The 13,080-nt window shown below is 56.9% G+C and overlaps 4 protein-coding genes across 4 annotated transcripts; 2 read left to right on the top strand and 2 right to left on the bottom strand.

Annotated features, from left to right (window-relative positions):
• Positions 1-535: 535 nt before the first annotated feature.
• Positions 536-2,461, top strand: ColSpa_10487 (MFS transporter OpS2; the record flags this gene model as incomplete). Its single annotated transcript, XM_049276699.1, has 3 exons — positions 536-929; positions 986-1,344; positions 1,403-2,461. 3 exons carry the CDS (start codon positions 536-538, stop codon positions 2,459-2,461), a joined length of 1,812 nt encoding a protein of 603 aa, XP_049132656.1.
• A 189-nt stretch (positions 2,462-2,650) lies between these two features.
• ColSpa_10486 (indoleamine 2,3-dioxygenase 1) lies at positions 2,651-4,216 on the bottom strand (the record flags this gene model as incomplete). Its single annotated transcript, XM_049276698.1, has 3 exons — positions 2,651-3,686; positions 3,792-3,946; positions 4,001-4,216. 3 exons carry the CDS (start codon positions 4,214-4,216, stop codon positions 2,651-2,653), a joined length of 1,407 nt encoding a protein of 468 aa, XP_049132655.1.
• Positions 4,217-5,602: 1,386 nt separating this feature from the next.
• ColSpa_10485 (uncharacterized protein) lies at positions 5,603-6,505 on the bottom strand (the record flags this gene model as incomplete). The annotated part of the gene is made up of 2 exons (XM_049276697.1): positions 5,603-5,920; positions 6,029-6,505. The coding sequence occupies 2 exons, from the start codon at positions 6,503-6,505 to the stop codon at positions 5,603-5,605; spliced, it is 795 nt and encodes a 264-aa protein (XP_049132654.1).
• Positions 6,506-9,991: 3,486 nt separating this feature from the next.
• On the top strand, positions 9,992-10,882 carry ColSpa_10484 (INO80 complex subunit 4; the record flags this gene model as incomplete). Its single annotated transcript, XM_049276696.1, has 2 exons — positions 9,992-10,419; positions 10,477-10,882. 2 exons carry the CDS (start codon positions 9,992-9,994, stop codon positions 10,880-10,882), a joined length of 834 nt encoding a protein of 277 aa, XP_049132653.1.
• Positions 10,883-13,080: the final 2,198 nt, after the last annotated feature.

Genomic DNA, 13,080 nt, shown 5'->3' with positions numbered 1-13,080 from the left:
CGCAAGTGCTTCATTCGATCACTGCGCGCCGTCCGTCCTTCGCATACCCTTTGCACACTGCTTCATTCTTCTCCCAGGTTGGCGGGCTCGAATGTCCGTCATACTGGTCCATCGCCCCGCCCAGCAGCCGCCGAGGCATCTTTTCGCGCTCGAAACATCGGCTGCCCAGAGCCGAGCGCGGTGTCGATCCACTCCACTGCGGAACGGTACCCGACCTAGGAGCTTTTGGATGACTGCTATGAAAAGGCTAGCATCATGACCAGCCCTGGGAGGTGCGTGGGGTGGGAAAGCCGGACAACACCCGACTGAAAAGACGGCCAGGCCCCGGCACTTTCTGTCGTCATTTATGCTTGCGCTCCTCTCCCATTCTTCCAAATGTTCCATCTTGGCTTTTGTCGTGGGTCTTGAAGTCCAAGCTCCCTTTTTCGTCCTCTGTACCTGTTCTTGTTAGCCGTCTGCCTCAACTCTCCAGCCTAGAGATTGAACGTGGACCTTGCAGGGGAACCCACTTCGGCACCGATTCGGCATTACAACCATGGCCGCCACATCACGCGACCCGGAAAAGGATTCGTTTCCGCCAGAGGACAGTCGTAGTCGCAGCGATGAGCAGAGTCAATCGAGCGACAGCGACGAGGACGAAATCACCGAGATTGGCCGGGATGGGGACAGGGCCCGTCCGTCCCCGGGCACCGAGCCGGACGGCGGGGATCCATCAGCCGCAGCGAGAACGCGGTCTCGGGCCTCCTCCACCCGCTCCCGCGCCCTCTCCATCGTTGCCAGATCCAAGAGACGTGGGCTTTTTGCGCAGTTGGCCGCCATCCCGGAAGTGGATAATCCATATAATTATACCAACAAGACGAAATGGACAATCACGTTGATCATCGCTCTTGCCGCCGCCGTTTCTCCTATGGGATCATCCATCTTTTACCGTAAGCTAGCTACATAACCCAAGCCCTCGGTCTAAATTACCACTAACATGCACAAGCCGCTCTGACGGAGATGGCCAAGGAATTCGGTGTCTCAACTACCATTACGAACTTGTCTGTAGCGTTCTACATGCTGGCGATGGCAATCTTCCCGTTGTGGTGGTCGTCCTTTTCAGAGACCTTGGGTCGCCGGTCCATCTACCTGTTGTCGTTTACCCTCTTCGTTGTGTTCTCTATCCTCAGCGCCGTGAGTGTGAATATCAGCATGCTCATCGTAATGCGCCTCCTCGCCGGCGGTGCAAGCGCAAGTGTCCAGGCTGTCGGAGCCGGTACTATCGCAGACATCTGGGAGCCACGCGAAAGAGGCCGTGCCATGAGTATCTTTTATCTTGGTCCGCTGACTGGGCCCCTGCTGGCTGTAAGTCCACTTACACCTTTTCATCGAGTGACGCTTTTGGATTTCTGACCCTTTTTAGCCCATCATTGGCGGAGCATTATCACAGCGCTTCGGCTGGCAGTCAACAATGTGGGCGCTGGCCATCTACGGCGGCCTAGTCCTCGTCATGATCCTCTTCTGCCTTCCCGAGACCCTGGCGCGCCCTAAGCCGCCGGCCCCGGCGCGCGCCGCATCCGAAGGCGAGAAGATTGCACTATCCCGGACGAAGACGGCCGAGTCGGTCAAGGTGCACTCCAAGAAGGCAGCGGCGCTGCTCAAGAAGTCCTTCGTCGACCCTCTTTCAGTGTTGCTCTACCTCCGCTTCCCGCCCGTCGCCATCACCGTCTTCTTCGCCGCCATCACCTTCGGTGCCCTCTTCGTAGTCAACATCTCAGTGCAGGCTACACTCTCGCAGGCGCCGTACGGCTTCAGCGAGCTCATTGTCGGCTTGTTCTACTTCCCTGCGGGGCTGGGATACTTCATGGCCTCGCTGCTCGGCGGCCGCTGGCTTGACGTCATCATGGCGAGGGAGGCCAAGAAGGCTGGTCGCTACGACGCCAACGGCAAGTTGATCTTGCTTCCGGAGGACAGGATGCGCGAAAATATCTGGATCGCTGCGACGGTGTACCCTGCATCGCTGATTTACTACGGCTGGGTGGTTGAGAAGGGCCTTTTCTGGTTCGTGCCGTGTATCGGTCTTTTCACGTTTGGAGCCAGCTCCATGCTCGTCTTGTACGTTTCCCCGTCCCCCGATTTCTCTTTGGCAGTCGTCTACGGCAGGCTTCTGCCGGCTCTGCTTTCTTATCATCACTCGGGCTCGGCTAACATCGCTTCCTGCAGTGGCGCCGCCACCACCATGCTAACGGAATTCCTGCCGAAGCGGAGCTCGGGCGGCGTGGCGGTCAACAACTTTGTGAGAAACATCTTCAGTTGTATTGGTGCGATTGCTGCACAACCCGTTATCAACGCCATTGGGAACGGGTGGCTGTTTACGATTCTGGGCATTTTCACGTGGATTTCGGGGTACATCTGCGTCTGGACCTTGAGGAGAAACGCTCCCAAGTGGAGGAAGAGCATGGATAAGGCCTTGAGTAGTTAAGACATCACTTCCGGCCCTTAGCGCGCCCGTAAGGCAGAGAGAGTCATACGATGGCGTAGCGCGCGGGCGGTGATGGATTGATTTGAACAATAAGAGATTTCTTTGGATACGTATGTTTTTGTCTTTCTGCATGAGACTCTATGTACCACAACCCCTCCTAGCGATAACCTGCGCCCGCAGCTCCTTTGTTTACGACGACGTGTGCGGATTGACACCGCGCTCGGCGCAGTACTTGGCCACCTCCTTGCGCAGCGTCTGCTTCTGTCTTGACACCAGGTCCATAACGTCTCGCAGCTCCTCGCCGAGGTCCCAGTCTCCCTTGACGCCGCCGCCGACGGCCTCGTACAGGTCCTCCATCTCGACGAGGATGGCCTCGAGCTGGTTCGGCAGCCAGGTGACGATGGGGCTGCCGCCGGTCGCCGTCGGGTGGGATGTGCGCTTAAGGATGTACTCGCGCGCGAAGCACCAATGGCGCCAGCGGAAGTCGCGGACCTGGTGCAGGATGAGGAGCCACAGGCGACGGGACTCGCGGACGGCCTCCCTCTCGTCCTCGGCGAGGCCGTCGGCCGACAGCTTCGTGGCGAGCGCGGCGTCCTTGAGGCCGACCTCGAGCGAGCGGTCCTTGACGTGCAGCAAGAACTGACGGTGGTTGCTGGGGCGGTAGGAGCGGAAGTCCTTGAGGATCTCGGTGAGGGGCGTGTCGGGCATGGGCACCTGAAGGAGGTTGTCCATGAGGGGCACGATGGAGTCGTTGGCGCCGGACTCGCCGCGGAAGGACATGGGCTTGTCGTCGTTGACGCCCTCGTAGACGACGCCGTTGGGGAACATGCTCTGGCTGGTGATGCCGAAGATGAAGGTGCGGAAGCTGGTGTAGCTCTGCGGCCGCGACTTGTCCCACATGGTCTCCATGGTGTTGTTGATCGTGCGGAGGGCGGCGAGGACCTCGGAGAGGCCACGGTTGAGGGCCGCGCGGTCCAGGGGCGAGCCGGGGGAGGCTGAGGAGCGAAGGGCGTCCACTGTGCCCTTGACCAGGCCGCCAGTGTGCTTCACCATGGCGATGTGAACGAGGACGAAGCCGGCCTCGGAGGAGGTCGGGTCTAGACCCTTCTCAAAGGCGCGGATGAGGCGGACGTTGGAGTATTCCAGACCCTTGGACGGGTCCTCTAGGCGGTAGTTGTAGAGGGCATAGGAGCCGGCGTATTCCATCCAGGGCTTGAAGCCGGTGCTTTGATATTGTTAGCGGTTGCGATGAGGCAAGTCGCAGTGGTTGGGATAAGGAGGCAAGAGGAAGGACGTGGGAATAGAGAGACGGATTAGAGCGTAGACTTACAGCTCAGCGCAGCGTGCGATGGGCATCGAGATGTTCCTAGGCAGGCGGTCCCTCGCGAGGCCGTACCCCTCGCCCCTGACGAAGCGCTCATGGCAGGGCTCGAGCAGGTATGCAGACGCGAGGAACGAGTAGTCGCGGTACAGGGCGTTCATCAACTGTTTCCATGGTCAGACGAAGAAACGGAAGCACTGAGTTGCGTGTGCACTTACCGGCAGGTTATCCTTGTATTGGTCGATGGCGTGGGTCAGGTCGGGGAACTCGGCGTCGACCGTCTCGCCCAGCTTGGACGAGGCCAGCAGACCCGGCGTGCCGTCGAGCTTCTTGACGGGCATGCGGGAGAGTATGTCCTCGAGCGGGGCGAACTCGGCAGGCAGAACGGCAACCGGGTCCGCGCGGGGGAGGAAGCCGCGGGTAGTGGAGACCATGAAGGCTGGGAGGGAGTTGTCCTCGGGACGGGGGTCCTCGAGGACAGGGAAGGGGTGGAGTCGATCGATCCCATTGTGAAAGAAGATCCGGGGTCAGTGGAACGCGTGGGGTGAAGTTGGTGCAGGGCCGGGTTGTGTAAAGGAGAAAGTGTGTGGGTTGGGATGGCGGGTTATGGGTTGATGGTGGTGTAGTGGTTCTGTGTTTGGGTATATGTGTGTGATGAATGACTAGGCTTGGGGGTTTGGGTATAGAGTCGTTCGTGTAAGTTGACTTACACGACTCGATGGATTGTGTGTAAGTGATATGAGTGTGTGGAAGAACGGGGGAAAATCGCAAAAAATGACAAATAATTGCTGCAAAGCTCAGAGAGTGCTTTGTCGGTGCAGACGTTGGATGGGTGCGAGTGCAAGTTGGAATTTCTGGCTTCCCGCCACTCGGCGCCGTGTATATACTTCGTGGCCGGAATCGATTCCGGCCTCAAGTGAGGGGGTGCCCATTTCACTCCGGCCGCAGAGCATGACACGAAGCACCCCGTCCGCCGTGCCCGTCCCATTTCTGTTTGTCATATCAATCCTAATCTCTCTGGTCACACGGGCTCATCTGGACAACCAGAACCAAGGGTTTGCTCCCCCCCTTTCTGCTAGCCAAGCCCTTGCATCTGCTTGTCGACCGTGATAAGCGGCATTCCTCTACACCTTACAGGCTGCCGCATCTCAGACGCGCCCCATCGCGGGCTCCATATGACCAGCTGGCATCCTTCTTCTGGACAGACGCAGAAAACTTTGATAAAGTTTTTCTTCTTCGGCGTTGGTGAGGTGTTTTGTCGCTCGAGATGCCGAGTTTTGTGGTTCTGCGAGGCCGGTGCAGGCGAGTTGGAGTTGGAGAGTGGTTGAGTAATGAATTTGGCGGGCCCCGCTTTTCTACCGATTATGGCCGGCGTGGCCGGAACCGTTCCGGCCTCTTGGCACACGGACCCGGGCTGAATTGGCTGAGACGCTAACAGGTTTCACACAGATATGAGGAAGACAATTGTTAAGCCGATAAGAAAATGCAGTGTGTAATTAATGAATGCTCTGTGATAGGCCAGTGGAAGAGCCCGTCTGTTGAAGACGCGGCACATGACCCGTGATTTCCCAGCCGTCTCGAGTCTTGCTGAAAGAGACAACAGCCACCCCCCCGGTACCGAGTGCTCCTCGTATCTTTTTGCGTTAAATGAATGTCGTAAAAAGTCGTAAAAGTCATTCATAAAATTCTTTCATCGTTGTCCGACGTTGTCCATTCTTGTTCATCATAAGATTTTCCAAGCCATGATGCACTGCACATCGTGAGCAAACATGCTTTTCGCATGGAAGGTAGAGAGCTTACCTTGGGCCAGAAGCCAGCTCTCATAGATTTTCTTCGTCACGAACGAAGAGGGATTCAGCATTGGCGGGGACACCTCCCGGATCACGACGTGTCACCCCCAGGGAAGCCCAGGTGTTGCGCGTAGTGAATCCAACATCCGAGCCGTCCTCTTCTACCGTCGTTCCGTCAAACTCGACCCAAGGCTCCCAATCGTCGTCTTGCTCGAGATCCTGTGATGTACCGGGATCCGAGTCCTCGGTCTCATCCTCGTCGACCTCGACTGCAGACCGAACGACTCGGGGCACCGCCGATGAACCGTCCTCATACACGTATTCAGTGAAGGTTTGAGTGACTGTCGTCTTGCATCGCGAGCTGGTCGTAACCGATGTCACATACGCTGTGGTAAGGGGCTCGCTATCTCCTGAGGTACTGGGTGTTAGAAAGGGACTGGGGGTAGAGGGACTTACACCGGAGCCGGCTGGGTCATTTCCAGTGGCGGTCGGCTGTACGTCTGACTGCACCGGCGACGAACTGGTCGGATCCGGGTTGCTGACCGTGCCGGACGGAGGTGGCAAGGCAGTTCCGCTTGCCGAACTACCTCCAGACGCAATGATGGCCGCAAGCTGCCGCTCAATGGACTGAATGAGCTTCAGGAGATTCTGAAGGTCCTCTGGGGAGATCTGGATGCTGCTGGCTTGCCTCTTCGCGAGGTTCGCAATTTCAACAATGTCGGGTTTGCGATGGCCACCGCCCCAGTTCCTTAGAAAGCTGTCCACTTGATTATCGAGGTCCTCGGCAGCTAGGCTCAACGTATCAAGGTCGCTTGCTGAAAGCTGAGCGGACTCAGCACCGCTAGTCCGTCCACGGAGGATCGCACCGGACGCGCCCTGGAAGACGACTTGTAAAGCGACACAGACGCGAAGAATAGTCTTGGTGAAATGCATGTTGGAATGTTCAGTGGTAAGGGATGATGCACCCGTCAGACGCCGCAGCATCGAGACTTCTGGAGCTCATGATATAGTTTTGTGGCGTTGCGACCAGCCAAACAATAGCAACGCATTCCAGTGATCGTTTCATAGCCGCTGATACGGTTGCATTCCTCTTGTGGCATCGTCTCTCGGTCAATGACGAATCAACAGTGGGCGGTCATTGAGAACGACAACGCTTGTATGTCTTTCGAATAATTGGTATTCAATGACTGCGCGGGCGGATTGCTTCTGGAGCTCCATAGACGTGCTGGCGCAAGACACTTGCCCTTCCCCTCGGTTATTTCGGCAGCTGCTGGGATGGTGGGTCGGGATGATAAAGCAAAAAGCGTGGCACGCAAGAGTCATGGTGATGATGCGGTTCACGGAAGTATCTCCTGGCTGTGGAGCGGTGCAGGGTGGTTTTGGGGATGGATACGCAACGAAGTTTGACTTTGGAATGACGACAGCACGAGTTCCCGTTCATACTGATCGTGACGATGGTTGATTGATTGACCCTGAGCGATAGCGATACATGATCAAGATAGCCATCTTGAGATGCGCTTGTGGTACGGATCAAACGCGAGTTTGACAAGATGCTCCAGCGGTGAATACCGACAGCGGTCGCCCGATTGTGTTGAAACAAGGACAGGATATTCGCCGTTGGAATCTTTTTCTTGCATGCCAAACGTGACACTTTTTCTACGGTCGGGGTTGACAAGCAAAAGCCCGCTCTCCCTGGTCATAAACTGATAACAGATCGGTCATGGTAGCGCTCGCCTCTTCATTTCCGCTTCTTGACTCTTGAAGGTGCAACGATGATGGATTGGCATGGGACGCTATTAATCTAACTGCATGCTCGTTTGCTTCTCTTCCGTAGGAACCAGGCGACTGGGGAGTTGGGTGGATTCACCGGTGCTGAGCTCTGGTCTCATCTCCATCCGGGCTTGCGCCACTTGGCTTCTGTGTTTTTGTAGGTGCCGGGTTGGGATGTCTGATCCTCGGATGTACGATTGGCCCTCGTCGGGTGGAATTGGAGTTCGGGTCGAAAGCATTTTTGTATCCATCTGACAGGGACTGTGGCTACGGCAGATGCGGGAGGTTTTCGTTGCCCCCTTTCCACATCTTTAGGGCATCCATCTCCGGGTTGCCAACCAGAGGTTTCTGCAAGCTGGCGCCGATGGCGTAAATGGTAATGTCTGCTTTCATTCTCAACACAGACAGAGTCCCGGAAGGTGAAGTAGTAAGCAGGAATTTGTAGCTGTGAAGCCCCCCCTTGGAGTGGATCGTAATTATCCAGAGAGACGGCCCCTTTCGCATGTCGAAATGAGGCAGGCAGATTACGCTGGTGTCTCGGTCAACTGGGCGTCCGAATCAGAGCCGACAGAGTCCTATCCAGCTTGCTGCAAGTCAAGTTCGGTTGGACACCGTTCTTCACGATTGAGCCCGCCCGTCATTCTGCTGGTATTGGGTCCTGAGATATTGCCTCTTCATTGGTAGTGCCGTTGTCGCAGCAGCTTGATTGAAGGTGGGCGGTGCACCTTTTGTGTCTTTCTCGGTCACAGCGGCCTCAGGATGCAGTGGACGCAATAATCTACGAAGCGACTTGATGACAGGCGAGGGCTTCGGGTACCTAAAGTTTGTAACTCACGAAGGGTTCAAGGGGTTTCCAGGCTGAGCCGGAAACCTGCAGGTCGCCATCACCAATTCAGAGTTCTGGGCCGCCCTGGACAAAGTGTTGGAGTGCGCCAGCCAAGCGTGGACCTGAGCCGTTGGGGATTGTGTTAGTTTGAGACTTGTTTGCTGTCCCCTTGATCCTCGTCCAGTGTCCGAACCTGTTGAATCCACCGATACTCTAACAGGGTGCGTCCGCAACAACCATCTCGACAGCGATCGTCAACGCTCCGGACATAGTCAAGGGGTGTAGCTGTTTGTTCGCGATCGACACTTGGATTGGGCTGGATGCATCATTCAGAGAGCATCACCAGTGCGGAACAAGAAGATAAAACGATCTGGAGTCCTGCAATCCGGGTTGTTGGTTGCGGATGCGTGGCGACGTAGCATGTGCCATAGCCCTGAGGGAAATAATTCGCAATACTCCGTTCGTAAAGTCTGAAGGGGCCATGGATCATTGTCCGGTGTCCCGAGAGGTACTGTGGAGAGAGCAAAATGTAGCGTACTATCGCCATTTTTCGAGTCAAGCCATGCTCAAATGGGTAAGTGGCAGCTGGGCCATGTCGCGAGGTATCGAGGTGTTTCGCCTTCACCCTGACAGGCAGACGGGATGATTTAGATGGGAGGATGAGGATACACGATGAGCCCCAGCCTGAGGCACGACACGACGCGAACAAAAAGTGAAGCAAAGACAAGACCAGGGCCGGGAAAAGGACGGGACATGGCACAGAGAGGGGGGCTTCGGACGGGGAGAAGAAAAGGTAGAAAGGGGGGGAATAAAAAACAAGTGTGTGTGTATGTGTGTGTGTGTGTGTGTGTGTGTGTGGTGTATGTATTACTGAGCTTCCTATTCCCAGTTTCTGCTGAGGTCAGAGGCCGGCCAAGGCCCAAGATCCAGTGAGATGCATTTAATCATCAGCCAGGAAGGGCGGGAGTTGAGTTGACGAGAGGGTGCGCGGTGCGTGGATGGCCCCCGGCCGGCCGGCGGAGGGTACCGCGGTACGTATCATGCCTCGAGGTGCAGGTAAAATGGGCGGAGGAAGGAATGGATGTACCTTTGTACCTCTGGAAGGGGGAAAAACTCCACCCGTGCGCCCATCCCTTTCCGGCCGGGCCACGGGCCCCCCAAGGTCATTGGTCTTTTCCTTACCCACAACTGCCCGCGGTGCTGCTGCGCAGTGTGGCAGGTGCGCGAGAGGAAGCGAAAGCTGGAGGTCAATTCTTGAGCGAGAGCCCAGCACCACGCACCCAGCACCGCACCGCACCCAACCCAGCATGAGAACCGTTTATTGTCACGCCGCCTGGTCTGGCGCTCTCCTCGAAAATGAGACGCCAAACTTACCAGATGGACTCCCCCATAAAATAAAAATTCTCTCTCCTCCCATCTCGTCTTCCCATCCACCCTCCCATTCCATCCATCGCCAACCCAAGCCATCATCACCTCGCCGTCGACTGTGCGAGTCGCCAACGCGAAATAATCTGCCACCGACGAGACAGACAGACCGTACCGCATCGCATCGCTCACCAAAACCAACCGCACCGCAACGCAACGCAACGCACCGCCCACCAACCTTGCCCATCCATTACCCACCAGATCACCACTCGTGGCCCATTGGATGACTGGCTCGGCCGCCACCCCATTCATCAAAGCAGCTGTCTCCGACAAAGCCACCACTCCCTCTTGAGCTTTCCGCCGCCTGCCCATCGAACTACTCCAGCTCTTCGCCTTTTCCCCTTACGCCTAACCCACATCTACTCTGTTCATCACACACAACAGCCGATCCCATCGAAATGTCTTCCACCCCATCTGTCAGCCGACGCAAGTCGAATGGAGGCAAGGGCGACCTCGTCATCACCCTTATCGTCAGTGCCGACAAGTTGAAGCAGATCCTCGACCCCAGTCCTGTCAAGGAGGACTCGCCAGTCAAGATGGATATCGAGGAAGCAAATGGAACCAAGGAGACACAAGAATCCCAGGACTCGCCCGCCACGTCGACGACGTTGCCTGCCCCCATCGCTACGAACGGCGAGACTGCATCCGACTCGAACCCCGGCACGCCTGCTGGTGACGGCACTCCTGCACCCACGTCAATGGGACCCCCCACGGAGGGAGTCAAGAAGAAGGGTACCAAGCGTGGCGCTGGTGCCGTCAACGGACTTGGCCCCGATGGACAGCCCAAGGTCCGAGGCAAGCCAGGACCTAAGAAGAAGGCGAGACTGTATGTTCACTCCTTCGCGACTTGGCTACGTCGATTCATGCTAATTTGTTCTTACAGTGAGGATGGCACAATCGATCCGAATGCCCGTGCTGGTGCCGGTGGGCACAAGCTGGGACCCAAGGCAAACCAGGGTGCCATTAACGCCGGCCTGCGAGCTCTCGACCGATCTGGCAAGCCTTGTCGCAAGTGGGCGAAGGGCGGCTTCACACTCAAAAGTTTCACAGGCATCGTCTGGGAGGTCCCCCGGTGGGTCGCGCCGCCCAAGACTGTGCCCGATTCCAACACGGAAGACTCTGCTGCAGCTTCCGCCGATAGTAGCACCAAGGAGAACAAGGAAAACGACCAGATCAAGAGCGACGCCAACAGCGCCGCCAATAGCGGCGCCGACGTGGAGATGCGGAGCGCACCGGGTAGTGTCCCGGCGAGCTCGCCGGCCCCGATGGCCATTACCGCCGCTTCATAGACGCCCGGCTCGTCGCTATCTCATTTGTTTTATGCTATTGACGGGTACTGGAGGTGGTCTACCCCATCCATGTACACAACAGCTTGGAGTTTGAGGAATCGGGGAGGGACAGGGTCTCGAACAGGCAGCAATTCATAAAGGCACAAGTCGCCTTTGCGGTCTTTTGGACAGACCTTCTCATGCGGCATTAGTCCGCCGGCGTTACGGACACAAGGTATTTGGTTCAGCGCGGAAGCTGCCAAGGGTAGAGCGGCGTTTGCCCGGAATGGAGGCACAGAGTGTATATTACAGAGTTGGTGCAAGCGCGGAGAGATTTCGACTGGCGATACAGTTAATGTCATTCTCACGCAAAAGCGTCGTCCGTGACAAACGAAGGTGTGCGCGATGCAACTGTGAAATAGTTTCATTCGGCAAACGTGGCCGGTTGGGTTGTGCCGAAGCCCTCGGAAAGATGAAAGTCACGCGCAAATCGGAGAAGGACCATGAAATCAACGTGCGATGCGTGGATGAAGCTTGGTGGAATGGTAGGGGAGTGCTGACGCAAGTTGAGTTTGCAGATCGCTTGCATTGACCATGGGCGACTGGCGGGTGCAACCCCGGGCGCGCCGCAGGGTTTCGTTCTGACTCCTTTTGTTCGAGTGCATCGAAAAACCAAGACGATGGTGCTCAAGAGATGAGAGGAACTATTGGGGGCGCGGAGTGGTATTGCTGTTGTGATTTACTGCCGACCGAAGACATGTGGGAACCCACCATGGGTCAAATGCGCCAAAGAAAAGAAGGGAAGGAAAAAAAGCATTGGTCCCCCCTTTCGTGATCCCCCCATCCAGCCTGTTTGCCTCCATATGATGGACGAGGCCGGGAAAAGAGACGTTGGTGGTTGGTGTCAGGCACGTGATATCACATAAGCAGAGTCCGCCCTGGACTGGCTGGCTGTTTAAGGCAAGGCGCGGGTCAGGCATGTCGGTCGCTCGTTCCCCGGCAGCAGCGTACGTACAGTGTGGGCATACTGGATGACGACAACGTTTCCCGGCCCTCTTCCTTTGAGAGTCTCACAGTCAGCGTCTCACTCGAGGGGTTGCCCTTTGTTGACCAAGATGTGGTTGACTAGTCTCGTAGAGACCTCAAAGGGACTATTCCGGTTCCCATAGGACAAGCCCGTCGCTCTCTCGTCGTGTCATGGAATGGATTCTTCTCGTGCTGGTGTTTCGACTCCAAGACAAGCCAGCACCCAGAAAGGCAGGGGACAGTGGGTAGAGAAGCTAGTTTCCGATAGCACCGTGTCAAATCCCTGACGACTCCTGCCTGCCCGCAGTTAGGGGGAGATCCTGCGGACCGGCGCCTGCTGTGACTGGCCACCCCGTTTGGCGCCTCAGCTGGCTGGTTAGCCTCTAACAATGACCTGCTCTCGTGATTGTTTAGCGGCGTCTGGCGACTGGGACGACGGCGGCGAACACGCTCGGGACAAGGCCAGGCCCAGCGAGTCTCAGCAAAACACCCCCGTCTATTATTCGTCCGCGCGCTGGACCTCACCTCACCTCCGTCACTGCACTGCACCGCAGCGCTCCTGCACTGTGACTTTCGCATGGATGCAACTCAACTCTCCACACGCTCCGTCCACCACCACCACCACCACCACCTCGCGCTCACTCAACCTTACCTCCACTGGTCTCCGTCTCCTCTACCTTTCGTACCTTACCAGCACCCAGTACCTTGCCGGTACACTCTGTACCGCCCCCCCGTTCTCCACAGAGCGATAGCACCCGACTTGACCTCAATCAACCCCCATCTTTCGACCTTTCATCGCTGCCGTATCATGAGAATCGAGCTGTCCTGCGCCGCATCTTAGCATCCTCGACGTGTCGTCTCTTCCGTGCCGTTGCATTCATCTTGTAGAGCGAAGTAAACCTTGACGACCCGGATCCATCCGTTTGACCATCTCCGCGCCCCTCGTGATAGTGCGACACGACCTGAGCCTCCGTCACAGCACGTCATCTGGAGGCCGATTGCCCGTTGCACCCGTCGACCTTGCCGTCCCCAAGACCGACCACCTTTGACGACCCACCCAAGATTCGAACGTCGGCACCAGGGCAGGGACACACGATCGCCGCCGGAGACTTATCCTGAGAAGCTCCGATTACGGCTTCTCGGGGCTCCCGTTGCGTACGAGACGCCACAGGTGCGCCGAGCCCGCCGACCCC

The sequence above is a fragment of the Colletotrichum spaethianum genome, assembly GCF_022836535.1.
Source record: "Colletotrichum spaethianum MAFF 239500 DNA, contig36, whole genome shotgun sequence".
In the NCBI taxonomy this organism is placed as follows: domain Eukaryota; kingdom Fungi; phylum Ascomycota; class Sordariomycetes; order Glomerellales; family Glomerellaceae; genus Colletotrichum; species Colletotrichum spaethianum.
This window is presented reverse-complemented; position numbering and strand designations above follow the sequence as displayed.